Genomic DNA, 22570 nt, shown 5'->3' with positions numbered 1-22570 from the left:
TTTGATTTCAAATTGGCAGCATGCTGTGTATTTAAATGGTATGAGCCAGTCTAGATGTGTTTATTTGTTTGCAAATTGTTTTATCTGTATGTATAGGCCTTCAGTTTCTTTATGTTCATGTTAGAAGAGTGCAGGCTTCTGCAATATTTATTTATTTATTCAAGTTACGCACTGAGTTAATTGACAGGACTCATTTTATTTGAAATTACTGACTTTTCAATAAAAAAGATTATATACTGACATGCCTATCAATTGCATATCAATTATTTTTAGGCTCAATAAATTCAGATAATATTTGACCGTAATTTCAAACATTTGTCCGGTAAATTGAAAACCAACTGGTCACGCTGTCCAGTGCCAATTTTTTTTTTTTTTTTTAGGAAACACTGACAACCAGATGCCAACCCATCAATCAAATAGTCCTACAATTTCAATCTCTCTGTAAAGCACTTTGGTCCAGCATTTGTTTTTAAATGTACCCACAAATAAAACTACAACTTCAAATAAGAGGAGTAACACTTTGAAAAAAAAAAAATACATATGAGTAAATGAACAAGCAGCAAACTTACCAGTAGCGCTTCCCATTCCACATGAAATCGAATATATATTTGCTTTTGTCATCTGCTCCTACACTCAGGGACAAAACTCCCCTGTACTCCACCACAAAACTTTTGGTTCGATGTATTCCTGTGTAAACACACCTCTCCTGAAGAAAAGAAAGAAACAAAACATTAACATAACCTGCTACTTCTAAGACCACCAACCTCATTTATGGCTACTTTTCAAAGAGACATTAAGACAGAGAGGAAGACCGACAACAACAATTTATAAGCGCCTTAAAAAAAAACAGAGTTAGTAAGTGCTGTTAATAAAAATTAGTGATGGCCAAATGAAGCCTCGTGAAGCATTTTCTGAGCCCACTAGATGGCGCTTTTTTCATCAAAAGGTTGAAAGCACACTGAATTGCCATTCTTTGAGCCTCTTTCTTTAAGCAATGAGTGCCAACTAGTGGGCTCAGAAAATAAAGAACATGCTTCATTAGGCTTCATTTAGCCATCAATAATATAAATAATAAAACAAAATGTTAATGACTACAATCCAGAATAAAATGAAAAATGAAAAGACTTACAATTACAATCAGTTCATATAAGCCATACAATGAAAGCAAATCTTATTTTAAGAGGTAAAGGAAGACAATGTATGGGTATATGGCATGTAGGTAGCAAATTGGTTTACATTATTAAATAAATGTGGGTTTTATCTGGATGGGGTGCCCATACAGTATCTCACATAAGTGAGTACACTCCCATTTTTGCAAATGTTTCATTATATCTTTCATGGAACAACACTATAGAAATGACACTTTGATATAACTTAAAGTAGTCAGTGTACAGCTTGTATAGTAGCATAGATTTACCTTCCTCTGAAAATTACTCAGAACACAGCCATCAACATCTAAACAGCTGGCAACGTAAGTGAGTACACCCCACAGTGAACATGTCCAAATTGTGCCTAAAGTGTCAATATTTTGTGTGCCAACCATTATTATCTAGCACTGCCTTAACCCTTTTGGGCATGGAGTTCACCAGAGCTCACAGGTTGCTTCAGGAATCCTCTCCCACTCCTCCATGATGACATCATGGAGCAGATGGATGTGAAGACACTTTGCGCTACCCCACCTTCAGCTTGAGGATGGCCCACAGGTGCACAGGTGAGTTTAGGGCTGGATACATACTTGTCCATCACCAGTCCATCACCTTCACCTTCAGCTTCCTCAGCAAGGCAGTTGTCATCTACTAGGTGTGTTTTGGGTCATTATCATGTTGGAAAACTGCATTGCAGCTCAGTTTCTGAAGAGGGACGATCATGCTCTGCTTGGAATTCATGTTTCCCTAAATGAACCGAGCTCCAGAGCCGGCAGCACTCATGCAGCCCCAAACCATGATGCTGCCACCACTATACTTGACTGTAGGCAAGGGACAGCTGTCTTGGTGCTCTTTCAGCATGTGTGGCACCTTGGTGAAGAGCACCAAGACAGCTGTCCCATGCCCAAAAGGGTTAAGGCAGTGCTAGATAATAATGGTTGGCACAAAAATATTGACACTTTAGGCACAATTTGGACATGTTCACTGTGGGGTGTACTCACTTATGTTGCCAGCTGTTTAGATGTTGATGGCTGTGTTTTACATAATTTTCAGAGGAAGGTAAATCTATACTACTATACAAGCTGTACACTGACTACTTTAAGTTATATCACAGTGTCATTTCTATAGTGTTGTCCCATGACAAGATATAATGAAACATTTTCAAAAATGAGAGAGGTGTACTCACTTATGTGAGATACTGTATATTACAAGCAGTACATCTGGTGAACATTTTTTTATTTGCACAATCAACATTGAATCCTATCTATAATAAACTCTACACTTGCATGTTAATGTGTTAATTAATAGTAACATGACACTTTTTAACTTGAAGATGATTTAAAGGATTAGTTAAAGCAGCTGTAAGTGGTTTGATGGTTTGGGATAACTTTCTATAATTTTGCCCGCTCTCTTATAGTGCTGCACGATTGATCTAATCGCAATCGCAATGTCAGGCTGTGCGATTACATAACCGCATAAAAGGCTGCGATTTGCAATTTAATGTAGGCTAAATAAATGTTAACGTGTGCGTGACTGCCTCCTGTAGTGTGTGGAGTTTACTGACATCACGCCACCAGCTATCCTTGAGCGTGCAGCCGGCGTGCAGCAGTGACCAACACAGACGCTGAAAAAGAGCATGAGCTCGACCATGAACAGCCTGAGTTGGTGGCAAAAAAAATGTCTGTTACATGGCGAAACTTTGGATTCAGGTATGGCGACGTTGAACAGACATGCTGTGTAAGTGTAAAAGTTAAAGTCGCCACTCGAGACAGGGGCGTGGCGACTTTAACTTTTAAATTTTTACACAGCACGTCTTTCTGTCCAACGTCGCCGTACCTGAAAGACATGCTGTGTAAAAGTTTAAAAGTTAAAATCGCCACGTCCCGCGGCAACATGACCAATCTATATCAACACTCGAGACAGCACAGGGAAAAGGAGGAAAAAGCATGCGAGAGAAAGCCGAGCCGTGTAACGTTCAAGACAAAGAGACAACTGAAAGCCGCCAGAGCCTCATAAAACAACATCCAAGCACAGTTACGCAAACATTTGTAAGTGTCACAGGGAAATCACGGACTCCATAACAAAAATTGAGTAATTTTGCTCGGTTTCGGCCCACTCGACATGCTGCTGTGTTGTGCTATGGCGAGCTGGAATTTGTCATTTACGTGACAACGCCTGAACGCAACACAGGCTGGCTCCGCTGGTACAGTGCTGTGCTGCACTGCTGTGAGCAGAATGTTTGACTGTTCTCAGTCTGTTGATGGTCATTTACACTATCCATAACAATAACTACAGTACAGGCCAAAAGTTTGGACACACCTTCTCATTCAATGCGTTTTCTTTATTTTCATGACTATTTACATTGTAGATTCTCACTGAAGGCATCAAAACTATGAATGAACACGTGGAGTTATGTACTTAACAAAAAAAGGTGAAATAACTGAAAACATGTTTTATATTCTAGTTTCTTCAAAATAGCCACCCTTTGCTCTGATTACTGCTTTGCACACTCTTGGCATTCTCTCCATGAGCTTCAAGAGGTAGTCACCTGAAATGGTTTCCACTTCACAGGTGTGCCTTATCAGGGTTAATTAGTGGAATTTCTTGCTTTATCAATGGGGTTGGGACCATCAGTTGTGTTGTGCAGACGTGAGGTTAATACACAGACGACAGCCCTATTGGACAACTGTTAAAATTCATATTATGGCAAGAACCAATCAGCTAACTAAAGAAAAACGAGTGGCCATCATTACTTTAAGAAATGAAGGTCAGTCAGTCTGGAAAATTGCAAAAACTTTAAATGTGTCCCCAAGTGGAGTCGCAAAAACCATCAAGCGCTACAACGAAACTGGTACACGTGAGGACCGACCCAGGAAAGGAAGACCAAGAGTCACCTCTGCTTCTGAGGATAAGTTCATCCGAGTCACCAGCCTCAGAAATCACAAGTTAACAGCAGCTCAGATCAGAGACCAGATGAATGCCACACAGAGTTCTAGCAGCAGACCCATCTCTAGAACAACTGTTAAGAGGACACTGCGCGAATCAGGCCTTCATGGTCAAATAGCTGCTAGGAAACCACTGCTAAGGAGAGGCAACAAGCAGAAGAGATTTGTTTGGGCCAAGAAACACAAGGAATGGACATTAGACCAGTAGAAATCTGTGCTTTGGTCTGATGAGTCCAAATTTGAGGTCTTTGGTTCCAACTGCCGTGTCTTTGTGAGACGCAGAAAAGGTGAACGGATGGATTCCACGTGCCTGGTTCCCAGTGTGAAGCATGGAGGAGGAGGTGTGATGGTGTGGGGGTGTTTTGCTGGTGACACTGTTGGGGATTTATTCAAAATTGAAGGCACACTGAACCAGCATGGCTACCACAGCATCCTGCAGCGACATGCCATCCCATCCGGTTTGTGTTTAGTTGGACGATCATTTATTTTTCAACAGGACAATGACCCCAAACACACCTCCAGGCTGTGTAAGGGCTATTTGACCAAGAAGGAGAGTGATGGAGTGCTGCGGCAGATGACCTGGCCTCCACAGTCACCGGACCTGAACCCAATCGAGATGGTTTGGGGTGAGCTGGACTGCAGGGTGAAGGCAAGGGGCCAACAAGTGCTAAACACCTCTGGGAACTCCTTCAAGACTGTTGGAAAACCATTTCAGGTGACTACCTCTTGAAGCTCATGGAGAGAATGCCAAGAGTGTGCAAAGCAGTAATCAGAGCAAAGGGTGGCTATTTTGAAGAAACTAGAATATAAAACATGTTTTCAGTTATTTCACCTTTTTTGTTAAGTACATAACTCCACATGTGTTCATTCATAGTTTTGATGCCTTCAGTGAGAATCTACAATGTAAATAGTCATGAAAATAAAGAAAACGCATTGAATGAGAAGGTGTGTCCAAACTTTTGGCCTGTACTGTATGTCAGGTCAGGTCAGTGCCCTAATATAATGTAGGAAGGAAACACTGAATCAAGCAAAAAGACTCATGATACCATTTATTCATTACATTTTATTGTAATTATATTGTAATCGCAATCGCGATATTGTCCACCATAATCGCAATCGCACATTTTTATCAAATCGCAGCACTACTCTTTTCTCACCTGATTAGATAGACGCAGTAGGGGAGAAGGAGAATCTAAAACTCTGTTTACTGCAAAGCAGTGTGACTGAGGGATCTGTGTCACAGACCAAACACTATCAGTGAGCCCATTTACATGCACACAATAATCTGATATCTGTGAATATTCTAGTAATGTTAATAATCTGATTCAACACGTTTGCATGTACTTCTGTATGGTGTTAACAGAAAAAACGTTTACATGATTTAGTCAATAGTGGGATTTCTTTCCACAAGCAGATGATGGTCTGTGTGTGTTGTTCATTTCAGAGCATGTGCAAAAAAGAGGCAAGGGGATGGGGAGAAACATTCTGCTTGTGCCGGGCATAGTTGCATGAACGTAGATGCTACCTTCCGCGTATAACTTACAGTATCAGTGTGGGGACTCACTGTGCTGTTCATGACAGCTCCGCTAGGCTCTCTACGCATGGTAACCATCGAAACGACGTCTGCCTGGTACTTTATCCTTGCAAATATATTGTTGATCTATTTTTAATCACTAAAACTATCTTAACTAGCAAAACACTTAGTTGTCTATTCTTTAATGATACGATGACACTGCATATCGCATAGAAAAATTTCAACTAATTGCTTCTGCTCGCGTTCTTCTCGCTTTTATCTACATACGCTTTTGCATTTTGCTTATGCACAGATTTATAAAACAAGAGAAACCAGATTAACCCTCCCCAGAGGTATACTTTTGTCATATCTCACTTTGTCAGTCAACTTGTTCCTAATGATGTCATGATTGTTTACTGTTTCTGTTTTGATTAGTGATTTTTAAAAATACTTAGGTATTGGGGTCCCAGGGGACCCCAGTCAAAAGCACGTACAGTACAGGCCAAAAGTTTGGACACACCTTCTCATTCAATGCGTTTTCTTTATTTTCATGACTATTTACATTGTAGATTCTCACTGAAGGCATCAAAACTATGAATGAACACGTGGAGTTATGTACTTAACAAAAAAAGGTGAAATAACTGAAAACATGTTTTATATTCTAGTTTCTTCAAAATAGCCACCCTTTGCTCTGATTACTGCTTTGCACACTCTTGGCATTCTCTCCATGAGCTTCAAGAGGTAGTCACCTGAAATGGTTTCCACTTCACAGGTGCCTTATCAGGAATTGAGTAGTGGAATTTCTTGCTTTATCAATGGGGTTGGGACCATCGGTTGTGTTGTGCAGAAGTCAGGTTAATACACAGCCGACAGCCCTATTGGACAACTGTTAAAATTCATATTATGGCAAGAACCAATCAGCTAACTGAAGAAAAACCAGTGGCCATCATTACTTTAAGAAATGAAGGTCAGTCAGTCTGGAAAATTGCAAAAACTTTAAATGTGTCCCCAAGTGGAGTCGCAAAAACCATCAAGCGCTACAACGAAACTGGCACACATGAGGACCGACCCAGGAAAGGAAGACCAAGAGTCACCTCTGCTTCTGAGGATAAGTTCATCCGAGTCACCAGCCTCAGAAATCACAAGTTAACAGCAGCTCAGATCAGAGACCAGATGAATGCCACACAGAGTTCTAGCAGCAGACCCATCTCTAGAACAACTGTTAAGAGGAGACTGCGCGAATCAGGCCTTCATGGTCAAATAGCTGCTAGGAAACCACTGCTAAGGAGAGGCAACAAGCAGAAGAGATTTGTTTGGGCCAAGAAACACAAGGAATGGACATTAGACCAGTGGAAATCTGTGCTTTGGTCTGATGAGTCCAAATTTGAGATCTTTGGTTCCAACTGCCGTGTCTTTGTGAGACGCAGAAAAGGTGAACGGATGGATTCCACATGCCTGGTTCCCAGTGTGAAGCATGGAGGAGGAGGTGTGATGGTGTGGGGGTGTTTTGCTGGTGACACTGTTGGGGATTTATTCAAAATTGAAGGCACACTGAACCAGCATGGCTACCACAGCATCCTGCAGCGACATGCCATCCCATCCGGTTTGCGTTTAGTTGGACGATCATTTATTTTTCAACAGGACAATGACCCCAAACACACCTCCAGGCTGTGTAAGGGCTATTTGACCAAGAAGGAGAGTGATGGAGTGCTGCGGCAGATGACCTGGCCTCCACAGTCACCGGACCTGAACCCAATCGAGATGGTTTGGGGTGAGCTGGACTGCAGAGTGAAGGCAAAGGGGCCAACAAGTGCTAAACACCTCTGGGAACTCCTTCAAGACTGTTGGAAAACCATTTCAGGTGACTACCTCTTGAAGCTCATGGAGAGAATGCCAAGAGTGTGCAAAGCAGTAATCAGAGCAAAGGGTGGCTATTTTGAAGAAACTAGAATATAAAACATGTTTTCAGTTATTTCACCTTTTTTTGTTAAGTACATAACTCCACATGTGTTCATTCATAGTTTTGATGCCTTCAGTGAGAATCTACAATGTAAATAGTCATGAAAATAAAGAAAACGCATTGAATGAGAAGGTGTGTCCAAACTTTTGGCCTGTACTGTATGTCAGGTCAGGTCAGTGCCCCCCTAATATAATGTAGGGAAGGAAACACTGAATCAAGCAAAAGACTCATGATACCATTTATTCATTACATTTTATTGTAATTATATTATGTCGCAATCGCGATATTGTCCACCATAATCGCAATCGCACATTTTTATCAAATCGTGCAGCACTACTCTTTTTCTCACCTGATTAGATAGACGCAGTAGGGGAGAAGGAGAATCTAAAACTCTGTTTACTGCAAAGCAGTGTGACTGAGGGATCTGTGTCACAGACCAAACACTATCAGTGAGCCCATTTACATGCACACAATAATCTGATATCTGTGAATATTCTAGTAATGTTAATAATCTGATTCAACACGTTTGCATGTACTTCTGTATGGTGTTAACAGAAAAAACGTTTACATGATTTAGTCAATAGTTGGATTTCTTTCCACAAGCAGATGATGGTCTGTGTGTGTTGTTCATTTCAGAGCATGTGCAAAAAGAGGCAAGGGGATGGGGAGAAACATTCTGCTTGTGCGGGCATAGTTGCATGAGCGTAGATGCTACCTTCGCGTATAACTTACAGTATCAGTGTGGGGACTCACTGTGCTGTTCATGACAGCTCCGCTAGGCTCTCTACGCATGGTAACCATCGAAACGACGTCTGCCTGGTACTTTATCCTTGCAAATATATTGTTGATCTATTTTTAATCACTAAAACTATCTTAACTAGCAAAACACTTAGTTGTCTATTCTTTAATGATACGATGACACTGCATATCGCATAGAAAAATTTCAACTAATTGCTTCTGCTCGCGTTCTTCTCGCGTTTTATCTACATACGCTTTTGCATTTTGCTTATGCACAGATTTATAAAACAAGAGAAACCAGATTAACCCTCCCCAGAGGTATACTTTTTGTCATATCTCACTTTGTCAGTCAACTTGTTCCTAATGATGTCATGATTGTTTACTGTTTCTGTTTTGATTAGTGATTTTTAAAAATACTTGTGTATTGGGGTCCCAGGGACCCCAGTCAAAACTGAGTACAGTACAGGCCAAAAGTTTGGACACACCTTCTCATTCAATGCGTTTTCTTTATTTTCATGACTATTTACATTGTAGATTCTCACTGAAGGCATCAAAACTATGAATGAACACGTGGAGTTATGTACTTAACAAAAAAAAGGTGAAATAACTGAAAACATGTTTTATATTCTAGTTTCTTCAAAATAGCCACCCTTTGCTCTGATTACTGCTTTGCACACTCTTGGCATTCTCTCCATGAGCTTCATGAGGTAGTCACCTGAAATGGTTTCCACTTCACAGGTGTGCCTTATCAGGGTTAATTAGTGGAATTTCTTGCTTTATCAATGGGGTTGGGACCATCAGTTGTGTTGTGCAGAAGTCAGGTTAATACACAGCCGACAGCCCTATTGGACAACTGTTAAAACTCATATTATGGCAAGAACCAATCAGCTAACTAAAGAAAAAGGAGTGGCCATCATTACTTTAAGAAATGAAGGTCAGTCAGTCTGGAAAATTGCAAAAACTTTAAATGTGTCCCCAAGTGGAGTCGCAAAAACCATCAAGCGCTACAACGAAACTGGCACACATGAGGACCGACCCAGGAAAGGAAGACCAAGAGTCACCTCTGCTTCTGAGGATAAGTTCATCCGAGTCACCAGCCTCAGAAATCACAAGTTAACAGCAGCTCAGATCAGAGACCAGATAAATGCCACACAGAGTTCTAGCAGCAGACCCATCTCTAGAACAACTGTTAAGAGGAGACTGCACGAATCAGGCCTTCATGGTCAAATAGCTGCTAGGAAACCACTGCTAAGGAGAGGCAACAAGCAGAAGAGATTTGTTTGGGCCAAGAAACACAAGGAATGGACATTAGACCAGTGGAAATCTGTGCCTTGGTCTGATGAGTCCAAATTTGAGATCTTTGGTTCCAACCGCCGTGTCTTTGTGAGACGCAGAAAAGGTGAACGGATGGATTCTACATGCCTGGTTCCCACTGTGAAGCATGGAGGAGGAGGTGTGATGGTGTGGGGGTGTTTTGCTGGTGACACTGTTGGGGATTTATTCAAAATTGAAGGCACACTGAACCAGCATGGCTACCACAGCATCCTGCAGCGACATGCCATCCCATCCGGTTTGCGTTTAGTTGGGACGATCATTTATTTTTCAACAGGACAATGACCCCAAACACACCTCCAGGCTGTGTAAGGGCTATTTGACCAAGAAGGAGAGTGATGGAGTGCTGCGGCAGATGACCTGGCCTCCACAGTCACCGGACCTGAACCCAATCGAGATGGTTTGGGGTGAGCTGGACTGCAGAGTGAAGGCAAAGGGGCCAACAAGTGCTAAACACCTCTGGGAACTCCTTCAAGACTGTTGGAAAACCATTTCAGGTGACTACCTCTTGAAGCTCATGGAGAGAATGCCAAGAGTGTGCAAAGCAGTAATCAGAGCAAAGGGTGGCTATTTTGAAGAAACTAGAATATAAAACATGTTTTCAGTTATTTCACCTTTTTTTTTTTAGTACATAACTCCACATGTGTTAATTCATATTTTTGATGCCTTCAGTGAGAATCTACAATGTAAATAGTCATGAAAATAAAGAAAACGCATTGAATGAGAAGGTGTGTCCAAACTTTTGGCCTGTACTGTATGTCAGGTCAGGTCAGTGCCCCCCTAATATAATGTAGGGAAGGAAACACTGAATCAAGCAAAAAGACTCATGATACCATTTATTCATTACATTTTATTGTAATTATATTGTAATGTCGCGCGATATTGTCCACCATAATCGCAATCGCACATTTTTATCAAATCGTGCAGCACTACTCTTTTCTCACCTGATTAGATAGACGCAGTAGGGAGAAGGAGAATCTAAAACTCTGTTTACTGCAAAGCAGTGTGACTGAGGGATCTGTGTCACAGACCAAACACTATCAGTGAGCCCATTTACATGCACACAATAATCTGATATCTGTGAATATTCTAGTAATGTTAATAATCTGATTCAACACGTTTGCATGTACTTCTGTATGGTGTTAACAGAAAAAAAACGTTTACATGATTTAGTCAATAGTTGGATTTCTTTCCACAAGCAGATGATGGTCTGTGTGTGTTGTTCATTTCAGAGCATGTGCAAAAAAGAGGCAAGGGGATGGGGAGAAACATTCTGCTTGTGCGGGCATAGTTGCATGAGCGTAGATGCTACCTTCGCGTATAACTTACAGTATCAGTGTGGGGACTCACTGTGCTGTTCATGACAGCTCCGCTAGGCTCTCTACGCATGGTAACCATCGAAACGACGTCTGCCTGGTACTTTATCCTTGCAAATATATTGTTGATCTATTTTTAATCACTAAAACTATCTTAACTAGCAAAACACTTAGTTGTCTATTCTTTAATGATACGATGACACTGCATATCGCATAGAAAAATTTCAACTAATTGCTTCTGCTCGCGTTCTTCTCGCGTTTTATCTACATACGCTTTTGCATTTTGCTTATGCACAGATTTATAAAACAAGAGAAACCAGATTAACCCTCCCCAGAGGTATACTTTTTGTCATATCTCACTTTGTCAGTCAACTTGTTCCTAATGATGTCATGATTGTTTACTGTTTCTGTTTTGATTAGTGATTTTTAAAAATACTTGTGTATTGGGGTCCCAGGGGACCCCAGTCAAAAGCACGTACAGTACAGGCCAAAAGTTTGGACACACCTTCTCATTCAATGCGTTTTCTTTATTTTCATGACTATTTACATTGTAGATTCTCACTGAAGGCATCAAAACTATGAATGAACACGTGGAGTTATGTACTTAACAAAAAAAGGTGAAATAACTGAAAACATGTTTTATATTCTAGTTTCTTCAAAATAGCCACCCTTTGCTCTGATTACTGCTTTGCACACTCTTGGCATTCTCTCCATGAGCTTCAAGAGGTAGTCACCTGAAATGGTTTCCACTTCACAGGTGTGCCTTATCAGGGTTAATTAGTGGAATTTCTTGCTTTATCAATGGGGTTGGGACCATCAGTTGTGTTGTGCAGAAGTCAGGTTAATACACAGCCGACAGCCCTATTGGACAACTGTTAAAACTCATATTATGGCAAGAACCAATCAGCTAACTAAAGAAAAACGAGTGGCCATCATTACTTTAAGAAATGAAGGTCAGTCAGTCTGGAAAATTGCAAAAACTTTAAATGTGTCCCCAAGTGGAGTCAAAAACCATCAAGCGCTACAACGAAACTGGCACACATGAGGACCGACCCAGGAAAGGAAGACCAAGAGTCACCTCTGCTTCTGAGGATAAGTTCATCCGAGTCACCAGCCTCAGAAATCACAAGTTAACAGCAGCTCGGATCAGAGACCAGATAAATGCCACACAGAGTTCTAGCAGCAGACCCATCTCTAGAACAACTGTTAAGAGGAGACTGCAGATCAGGCCTCATGGTCAAATAGCTGCTAGGAAACCACTGCTAAGGAGGAGGCAACAAGCAGAAGAGATTTGTTTGGGCCAAGAAACACAAGGAATGGACATTAGACCAGTGGAAATCTGTGCCTTGGTCTGATGAGTCCAAATTTGAGATCTTTGGTTCCAACCGCCGTGTCTTTGTGAGACGCAGAAAAGGTGAACGGATGGATTCCACATGCCTGGTTCCCAGTGTGAAGCATGGAGGAGGAGGTGTGATGGTGTGGGGGTGTTTTGCTGGTGACACTGTTGGGGATTTATTCAAAATTGAAGGCACACTGAACCAGCATGGCTACCACAGCATCCTGCAGCGACATGCCATCCCATCCGGTTTGCGTTTAGTTGGGCGATCATTTATTTTCAACAGGACAATGACCCCAAACACACCTCCAGGCTGTGTAAGGGCTATTTGACCAAGAAGGAGAGTGATGGAGTGCTGCGGCAGATGACCTGGCCTCCACAGTCACCGGACCTGAACCCAATCGAGATGGTTTGGGGTGAGCTGGACCGCAGAGTGAAGGCAAAGGGGCCAACAAGTGCTAAACACCTCTGGGAACTCCTTCAAGACTGTTGGAAAACCATTTCAGGTGACTACCTCTTGAAGCTCATGGAGAGAATGCCAAGAGTGTGCAAAGCAGTAATCAGAGCAAAGGGTGGCTATTTTGAAGAAACTAGAATATAAAACATGTTTTCAGTTATTTCACCTTTCTTTGTTAAGTACATAACTCCACATGTGTTCATTCATAGTTTTGATGCCTTCAGTGAGAATCTACAATGTAAATAGTCATGAAAATAAAGAAAACGCATTGAATGAGAAGGTGTGTCCAAACTTTTGGCCTGTACTGTAATTCTGCCAATGTACTTCTAATAGATGGAACTATTTACTGAGTTCATGGTTGCCATGAGTCCTAATTTAGACTCAGACACAGAATCTGTCTTTTTTTTTAACCTGTTAACAACTATGACTATATTTAATTATATTTAGTATGTTAAGAAAAGGCCCTACAGAATGTTTTCTGTTAAAGGTGAAAACAAAATTTGCTGTGGAAACTGTGAAGACATGTGGCTACACATGACAAAATCAAAATTTTTGATTTCACATATTTACCATGCCTTAATTGGTAGACAAAGCTGACTTGATGAAAAAAAAACACTAAAATAAGTTTGACATTCATTTAACATGCTAAATATCAGATTTAGCCAGGATCAAAGCAAATGTTGTTGAAAATGTAGTTGTTCTGAATCCATTGGTACCAAGCATTTGATATAACTAATGTAGATTTTGAGATACAGACATTTCTGTATCATACTGTATTTAGTCACTAGTCACTCATTTTAGCCCACAGGAATACAATATAATATGTCTATAAGCTCTGCACAGTGTTAAAAACTTGCACTGTAGCCTCATTCTTTGACCAATTTGAAAAATTTCAATGGACTTGTACTCAGTTTAGTTAGTACTTTATGTGCTGTAAAGGAAATTATAAAATTCCATTGTGGACATTAATGGTTTAAAGAAACCAAATGCAAATTAACTAACTTTCCTAAAATAATAATAATATTTGTTTCCCCCTCAGATGACATGTACTACATCACTAGTAAAGTTTTGAGAAGAAACAAGTTAACAATTTGCTATGATAGTTGTTTCTTAAAGTAGTTTATTCTTGGGGTCCCCAGGGACCCCAGTCGGTAGTCCATGTATATAAAATATGTCGGTAGGATGAGGTTAAGCGGTATACATGCACTGAATAAATGGATTATTGGGCAAAAATCAAAGAGTGTCTGATTTTTCATAATCTGATAATGCCTGTTATCTGATAAAACATACTGCATTATGCTGTTTACACGACTTGAGTATTCAGTTAACTCCAGAAATCAGATAATGATCAGTTTATTAGTGTGCATGTAAATGGGCTCACTGTGATCACTGTCAGAATATAGAGCTATTTAACACTTTCATTAACAAATACATAACAGAGTATCTTTAACTACAACTGTAAGGTGACTACACTAATAGAAACAAACAATGGTATACTGGATGAAAAACTTACCTTTAAATGTGTTAATAAATCTTCCTTCTAGGAAGGGTTTGTCTTCTCCACGAATAATGTGCTCTACAGCATCCTTATCAGGAGTCTTTCTCCTCCTCCTCTCAGTCATCTTTGCTGTAATAATGCCCAGACATTACAAGCTTTAATAAATGTCATGTCACATGGCTGTCCTTTGAACACTGAAACTGTTAAGTTAAGCTATATTTCATGCCAAATCACATCAGATATTCTGTGTCAATATTCAACAGGGGTGCAAGGGATCACAAAACTCAGTTTGGATCATATCAAGGTTTACTGTGTATTTATTTTTACACATAATCTTACATAACTCCACTTTCATCTGCCTTAAATGCAAAATATCTCCACCCAGACATGGCGAGTGGTGCTGCCGTTGTTGACAAGACAAAGCTCCCGTTTTGAAGTATTAAACGGTATTAAACTGTTAGAATAAACGTTTACCTGGCTGGCGAGTCGGTGGCCTTGCGTCGTTAGGCATTTAACTATTATCAATTAGCCGATAGCCACATTTGTAGTCCGTTACGTTTATATATCTATCTGTTACGTTATCGATGCGCTAACGGCTAGTAGCTAACGCTAATAATAAAGCGTTCTTTTGAAATATTAAATGATATTAACCCTATGGGCCCTAGGGGTCTTTGGGGTATTTTTACTGCCTTTACTTTTAAGCTCATATCACAGTCATTATAAAGGCTACATACAAATGCTATATCTTGTTTTTTTCAGGACAATGTGGGCTAACCAGATTTGCCATCATTTCATGTCCTTCTATGTGCCTGTATTTTATATTAATGTTTATATCAATGGAAAAAACAAATCCATGTTACTAAATTCTTACATTTTTACATGTATCTCACCATAGCAAGTTGGAAGTTGACATATTCTGCCATATATGAAGAGGGGAGACTCTCTGGAATCTGGCAATATAAGAACCATGATGCTGGAACATTCTGTCACTTCACAGTTGTCCAAAACATGTGGTCTGTGCCAGGCGGACATGATTGCAGAATTGAAGAAACATGCAATATTTATATCTAAGATCATAGAAAAGTAGTCAACCAAGTGCAATGATGTCCTCCGAGATAATATTTGCCACTTTGTTTCCAGTAAACGAAGTTTGCCATTGTTTCTCAGTTTCAGTTATATATTGGGGGGGCATTTTGGGCATTGGGGACACACATGTCCCCCTCAATGTATATGGTGACTACGGCCCTGTCAGCATGCATAATTAGGCTACAGTTGTCTGGCTGCGCAAAGGTGAAGTGGCTGGTCTTGTCATACAAAGTTTGATGGAGTGTCAACTGGACAATATGGAGATATTTGCATCTTGAAAGCCGGACTACAAATGTGGATAGACAGGGAGAAACACACGCAAGCCTAAGACGTGGTAAGATACAATATTCCTCACTATATGAAGTGACTGATAACAAGATCTGTATAATGGATTGTAAAGAAATTCGTCAGGTTTTTATTTTGTAGACACTTGATCTGGATTTATAGCGTGATGGGATGACAGCACAATGATGTGTGTGGTATCATCGGAAAGCTCTGCTCCTGCGCTTTCATGTGATATGCGTGGCATTTCTGTGCGACCCTGCGTTCGCGAGTAATCCATCCAAGAGTAATGTGTGTGCAGAGCTGTATGAAAGCTCTGTTATACATAATTTTAGTGTAACTTTATCAATTTTTTTCGCTGTGAAAACATTGGTCTACCGACAAGTGCTTGGTCTTGTCGGAAAGCTACAGTTCTGCTGTTTCACGTGATATGCGTGGCTTCTCACTATAATGAAGGGTCACGGAGAAAATCAATAGAGAAGAACAGGTGTGAATTCGGACGCACTATGCTCGTTGGGGCCCACTATTATAATAAACGTGGACCTGGCGGCGTGTCGGTGACGCACGTCTACGTTAGCCGTTTAACTGTTATCAATTAGCCGATAGCCACATTAGTAGTCCGTTACGTTTATATATCTATGTGTTACGTTATCTATGAGCTAACGGCTGGCAGCTAACGCTAATAATAAAAGGCGTTCTTCTTCGGCTCTTTGCAGCTCATTTTGCTTTGCCGTTCGCGTGCGTGATACATTGCACCACTATTTTTTAAAGTAAAATATCAAACAGTGTTAGTCTTACCTGCTCATTTGTTGGTTTCGGTCCAAAATGCCTGTTTATGAAGCCTGTTTCACCGTCAGCCATAGATTTCCGGTACTGAGCGGACATCTGCTGATTGACATCGGCTGCAGCCAATCACAGATCAGATCTGCCTGATTGACATCGGCTGCAGCCAATCACTGACCAGGGGTTTTCAGCCAATGAACTGCGCTCATTTTGTGTGTGAGTGGCGGGATTTTGTGTAAAGCTGGCATTGATTTGGCGCGTAATTGGCGAGACACACACACACAAAAAATGTCAGATTTATGGACTTATGGGGACACTTCAAGAAAAAGCGGGAGCAGCTAAATGGCAGCCTCCTGAGTGCTGCTACAGTGTTTGAATTATGGGGACACTGGAACTGTCCTCATAATACTGTGGTGTCCTGATAATGCTGGTATGTAAACCGATAAAAAGTCCTCACAATCCGGAGAAACCAACACACACACACACACACACACGCACACACACACACACACACACACACACACACACACACACACACACACACCTCCAGTGACAGGCTAACTGTCAGAATCACACACCAATGCTAACACTACCCAATGGTTATTAACAGGGCTGAGTGTGCACCATTTCAGTGTCTGTGTGAGTTTGTTAGGACCGTTTACTGGCTTGGTGTTGGATGTTTGCTGCTGCTGCTGTGTTAGCTTGTGCATACTGGGCAGACGATGAACTGATCAGGAGGTTAGCAGCTTGGAGACGGCCCTTCAGTGCTGTGTCTAACATACACGATGATAACGATAATGGCAGCGACAATAAGTTTGCTGATTTTTCCCATGTTAACTTTTAATTTATGGTTTGATCAAATCGACCAGAATGCTGGAAATTAAGTGTTTGATCCTCAAAATTTTCCCCCATTTATATGTCCCCACCATGTAAAAACAAGAACACACCCTGCTGTAGCTCTCTACAAAAATGTAATACAATGTACAACATAAAATCCTGCTGTTACACTGCGTAGTCTCCCTGTCTCCTCCTCTTGTATAATGATGAGAGGCTGTTGTATGTGATGTATTTACAGGATATGGTCTGAGTGATGGATTAATTTTATGGTTCAGATAAAATTTCATTTTCATGTATGTCTATCTTCTCAACATCTAAATTAAATTTGCACTAAACTTACGACTAATTTCAGTTGGTCTTTGCTAAGTAATGCAAACATATGGTACATCTGCATTGCTAATGTACCAAAAAGGTTTCCTCACCCTCTGACAAACCCTACCCTGTTCCTGGTGAAATGTGATGCCTGAATGATTTGATTTGGCCAACTCTCAGGAAGCCACTTCCTCACAGCAGCTTAACAGGCGCCTGGGCTAGATGCAGTCATCACCAGCAGCGCAGCGCAGCGCAGCAGATATAGCCTACATACCTCTTTTTTTTTTTTTTTAATCAAGGGTTTGTTTATTTTAAATGAATATGATTCTGCACCTGATGCTGTCTTTGTCTCTGCTTTGGTTCAGAATGATCTTAGATAATTAACCTGCAGTGCGATGATGCAGTGTTAACTATATTAAAACACTGGCTGCCGGAGTAATCTGTTTAATGCAGGCCCTCGTCTTTGTGAGACATCCACAAGCAAAGATATTTGTCTTGTAAGGCTCCAAGCGGGCTGATTAAACACTAAATGGTTTACACTGAGGGATGATGTCATAGCTGGAGGCTCCCATTTGCTGATGGCTCCTTGAGGGCTCAAACCTCAGCCCTGCTGGAGAGCGCTGACCTCTTTTCTCTCCACAAAAGGAATCAGGCTCGCCCTGCCCAGCTTTAAACTACCAATAGCAGTCATTGAAAGAAAAGAAAAGAGACAGTCATTTGGTCTTTACTGTGCCTCCCTCCGTGCTCCCCCTCGCAGCACCCGCCTCTGTCAACTTTAGACCGAGTTGACCCAACTAGCATTACATTTAACCAGCACCTTTGTAATTGCTCTGTGGGCTCTTGCAGGGCATTATGCTGGGAGCGCTGCTTGCCATGGGCGTGTGAATGTGAATGTGAATGGAGAGGGGGTTGGAGCCTTGTGACTCTGTCTCTCTCTTTCCACCCCCCCTAAGCCCTTTTCAGTCATGGCATATGTAATATTGCTGGCTTCATCTGTCTGTTAAAGCGAAGACAAGTTGTCATTCAGAAATGGTTGACTGTCATGTTGATGTTTCTTATGGCGGGAAATTTTAATTACCACATGGGAGAAGTAGTTTTTATAGACTGGTCCGATTAGAAAATTGACTACCTCAGCAACTTCAAATGGGCTCTTTCACATTATTTCCTCTTTTATTAAAACTGATTTTGTGCAAAAGAGATGAAGATATTTTATTACAGTGATCTTATAATGTAATACAAAACATACATTTTCTGTGTCTCTCTTTCTCTCAGTTCAGACTAAGACTGTTAAAAGTGATGTGGAAATGTTGCTGAGGTGCATGTCTTAAAGGGGCTTTAGTGGATGAGCAGATTGATCTCTGGCTTCTTGACGCGTAGTGGCGCAGAAAGGTAGCAGGTGATTTGGTATCAAGCCCCAGCGATACAGATACGTGGAGTCAGGACAGCGCTGTGCTAAGAGGCAGTTTTGTCTAATTGCCTCCTTTCAGCTCCACTGCAGCGCAGAGCAGAGCGAGAGAGGGAGGGAAAGAGAGAGAGACGGAGACACTCGTTGCTTCCCAGCTGACACTCGCACTGCTGTCAGACGCGTGTTTTTATTTCTTACAAAAGCTCTCCTTTGCAATGCTGTGTGCTCAGCCATGCATAGGCTACAAAGCTTGCCCAAACTCAGAACTCTGCTTGGCTCCAAACAGGGAGGTAAGTTTTGGATGGATTAATTTTTTAAAGCGTTTGATGTCTCAATGTGGTTTTGCGAGATTACTACAGTTTTCTTTACAAGCTGAGATATTCACATCCTGGAACATGCTTTGCTCATTGTTCTCTCCCTTGTAGGGCTTTCATCAACTCTCATTTTGTTCACATTTTGTTGCTACAAGAGAAAAAGGGAGCTACCTAAGTGGTGTATGTGGGTCAAACTGATTAATTTGTCTGATACTTAGCCTCACTTAAAATACTGTTCATTGCATTACTTCAAGTCAAAAACAAAACTCTGCTGGTGCTCTTGAAAGGTAAAAAGTATCCCTTCCTACTGAGATGTTAAAATGGTCATACATTCAATGCTTCTGTTGCAGGTAATCAAAGTTTATAGTGAAGATAACACCAGCAGAGCAGTTGAGGTTCCCAGCGACATCACTGCCCGGGACATATGCCAGCTGTTTGTCTTGAAGAACCACTGCATTGATGACCACAGCTGGACTCTTTTTGAACACCTCTCTCATCTGGGGATAGGTAACATGTTTATTTTCTGACACAGTTTTTGTGAGAATGTAAAAAATCCTCTAACAGCACGGTCCTGATCAAATCTCAAAAAGTTGAGAGTCTTAAGATAACAGTAGAAGCAGCTTAAGGAAAGTGTTGCTGATTTTGACATATTTATGTGCTGATATTAATCATGTGATGGTAATGTTAGTCCAGTGGGTGAGGTTTGCTTAATTTGATGGGCGGAGTGGCGGTAGGAAGTGGGGTGGTGACGTGTAGATACATGTGAGTGAAACAGAGCACTGTCCTGTTTTTGTGAAATCCTAAACCAATTCATTACCCAGTCACATCATGTAGAACATGAAGGGAGCTAATGTTGGTACTGATTGGGTCTTAATCACTGTGAGGCATCAGTTATAGATCTTCCTCACATGGAATATCATTTCTCATACTCTATTGGCATTGCATTAGCAGAGAGGTAGTGCCGTACACTTGTCACCTGTATGATTTACAACCCTACTAGTATTGTCTGCATGGCATTTGTTGTGAAATGTGGTGGTAAACCAGGGTATTTACTGTAGAAATCCGGTTGATTTTTAATAACGTCTGAAATGCAAATGCTCCTCTTTCTATAAAACTCACACAGAGATGCTGTATTGAAGATGTATCCTATGTAGTGCACATCATATGCCACCAGAGGTCAGTCTCTATTAGTGCAACAGGCAGCTGAGCTGGGAAACATGGCGACTGTGCCTGGTGGGGATAACGTTACAGTGCTGTAAACAGCTGGTCTGCAACAGCACACAGAGACAGCAGGGAAAACAACATATTTTCATATTTACCTTTAATTATTTTAATTAATTAAGGGTTTATTTCAAACAAACCAGACGACTAACAAGACTAACTAAGATGGTTATGGTGATAAAAGCCAACTGTTGAGTTGCCTCACGTCACCAGTGACACTGCAAAGACTACAGCTGACGGCTATCCAACACGTACGTTCTGTGCCTACATACAAGGAAATAACTCCACACCAGCAGATAGCAGCAGTCTGTATTTGTCATTCAAAAGGGGAAACCAAAAGATTGTCTTGATGGTAGTTAGACACTTAGCGCATTAAAAACACAATCCTCTGCTAAAAGAAAAAGCATATTTGGACAATAACACAAACCATCATGAGACATTTCTGCTAAAGAGCTCATTGGCTAAAGAGAAATAATCTTACCTTATGTAACAAGTTTGTTTTGGTCTCACTCCCTCTTTACTTTAGCTGTTTGTTTACTTTCCTCATTTCAGTTTCTCTTCTTGTGCGCTGAGCTCAACTGCCAATCAGAGTGATTTCATTCACTGACAGACTGTTGCCATAGCTGTCGCCGATTCAACATGCGAGATTGGCTGAAATAAAGCAGAGAAGGGCCGATGAGCGCCAACAGTGCGGGACACATTGGAGTTACTAGGGCAAAAAGGCACTTGTTGACGACCAAGTATTGACCAACAGCCGATCTTTAGCTTGGTGTGTCAGGGCCTCTAGTCTTAGTTTAGTGAAAGAGAGAAAGTTGAATGCAGAAGGTGTACCATTAATGTGTATTCTTTAGACTGAGCTTGCAGAACATAGTGAACTCTACCATCATATACTATAAAACCCAGTAATATTGCAGGGAGATATGAAAAAATATACCACCCAAGCCTTTTATCCATGGCTGCTGATTTGATCCATTTTAATTTAAAATGTCACCACCTATTAAGCTGACTGGTGTTGTTTGAAAACCATACAGTAATTTTAACTTTAAGGTTTTAATTTTATTACAGATACAGCTTGCTTTAGAAACTGTTAAGGAACATTTGAATTGATGTACAGCGTCAAATAATTTGCTGAACGATTTCTGAGGCATGTCTTTGTATATTAACATAACATTACAGTTTGCATTCAATAATGGTGTATGAATGACATAAAATATAGTCCTTTTTAAGCACACAGTGAAAAACACATTTTGTCAATGATATATTATCACTGATCTGCTGGGGGACAATGTGACTGCTTTAAAAATTCTCAGTGCATTTTCACACTATTGCACACATTACATAATTCATCCATCTGTTCTGTTCCAATTATCAATGCTTTTTTAATCAAAACTACATATCATTGCTTTCCAGTGAGAACCATGTATTTAGATATTTGTTATTTTACTTTTTCAGATAAACTAACACATAAAATGCTCCTTTGTGTGTTGACAAAATTGCCTAGAGCTAATATAACCCTTCAACAACCCATTAAATTGTGACAAAATGCAATGTCTTGAGGCTCCTTTTCTTAATTTAAAAGAAGTGAAGTATTTGGAAATGCATGGTTTTTAGACCATAGACTGCGGTTTGCACTCAGACTCAGTTCAAATCTAAAAATGCTCATTCATTAACAAAGAAGGGCTCATGTAATTTCACAGAATTATGTTATCAGCCATTTAAATCATGAATAGTTACTTGTTGTCTGATGACGTCTTTGCCCTGATGTTGTTCAGAGCTCTCTGCCTCACAGTGCTGCTTCACATACCAAAAAAATGTTTTCCATTAATTCAACAATCATTTCAGGTTCTAGGAAATAATTAATATTTATGTTGTACTGATTCACTTGAGAGCCACGCTCTCATCCAGAGGTTATGCATTGCTTTAAGGTTAATAATCAAACTCAGTGCCTTGAAGTCAAGCAATATGCTGTAACTTGCACACATCTTTGCATTGAGATTTTAAAGCATTTAAACATATTGGTTAGGCATTACAGCTGATTTATTCCGTTTTCTTCTTTTATCCACAGAGAAGTGAAAAACAGGTTAACCCGA

At 40.6% G+C, this 22570-nt stretch overlaps 1 protein-coding gene across 5 annotated transcripts in view; it reads left to right on the top strand.

Annotated features, from left to right (window-relative positions):
* grb14 (growth factor receptor-bound protein 14) overlaps positions 1–22570 on the top strand; it is a 79197-nt gene that overhangs the window by 42941 nt on the left and 13686 nt on the right. For 4 of the 5 annotated variants that reach the window (XM_049594005.1, XM_049594006.1, XM_049594007.1 and 1 more), the window contains one exon: positions 19610–19766. In XM_049594005.1, coding sequence (XP_049449962.1) covers positions 19610–19766 — 157 coding nt within the window. Of the gene's footprint in view, positions 1–19007; positions 19236–19609; positions 19767–22570 lie in introns of those variants that run through there. The other variant, XM_049594008.1, reaches the window with a different exon arrangement.

This window comes from Epinephelus fuscoguttatus, linkage group LG13 (genome assembly GCF_011397635.1).
Source record: "Epinephelus fuscoguttatus linkage group LG13, E.fuscoguttatus.final_Chr_v1".
Taxonomy (NCBI): domain Eukaryota; kingdom Metazoa; phylum Chordata; class Actinopteri; order Perciformes; family Serranidae; genus Epinephelus; species Epinephelus fuscoguttatus.
Note: the sequence above shows the minus strand (reverse complement) of the source record. Positions and strands in the feature narration are given on the sequence as shown.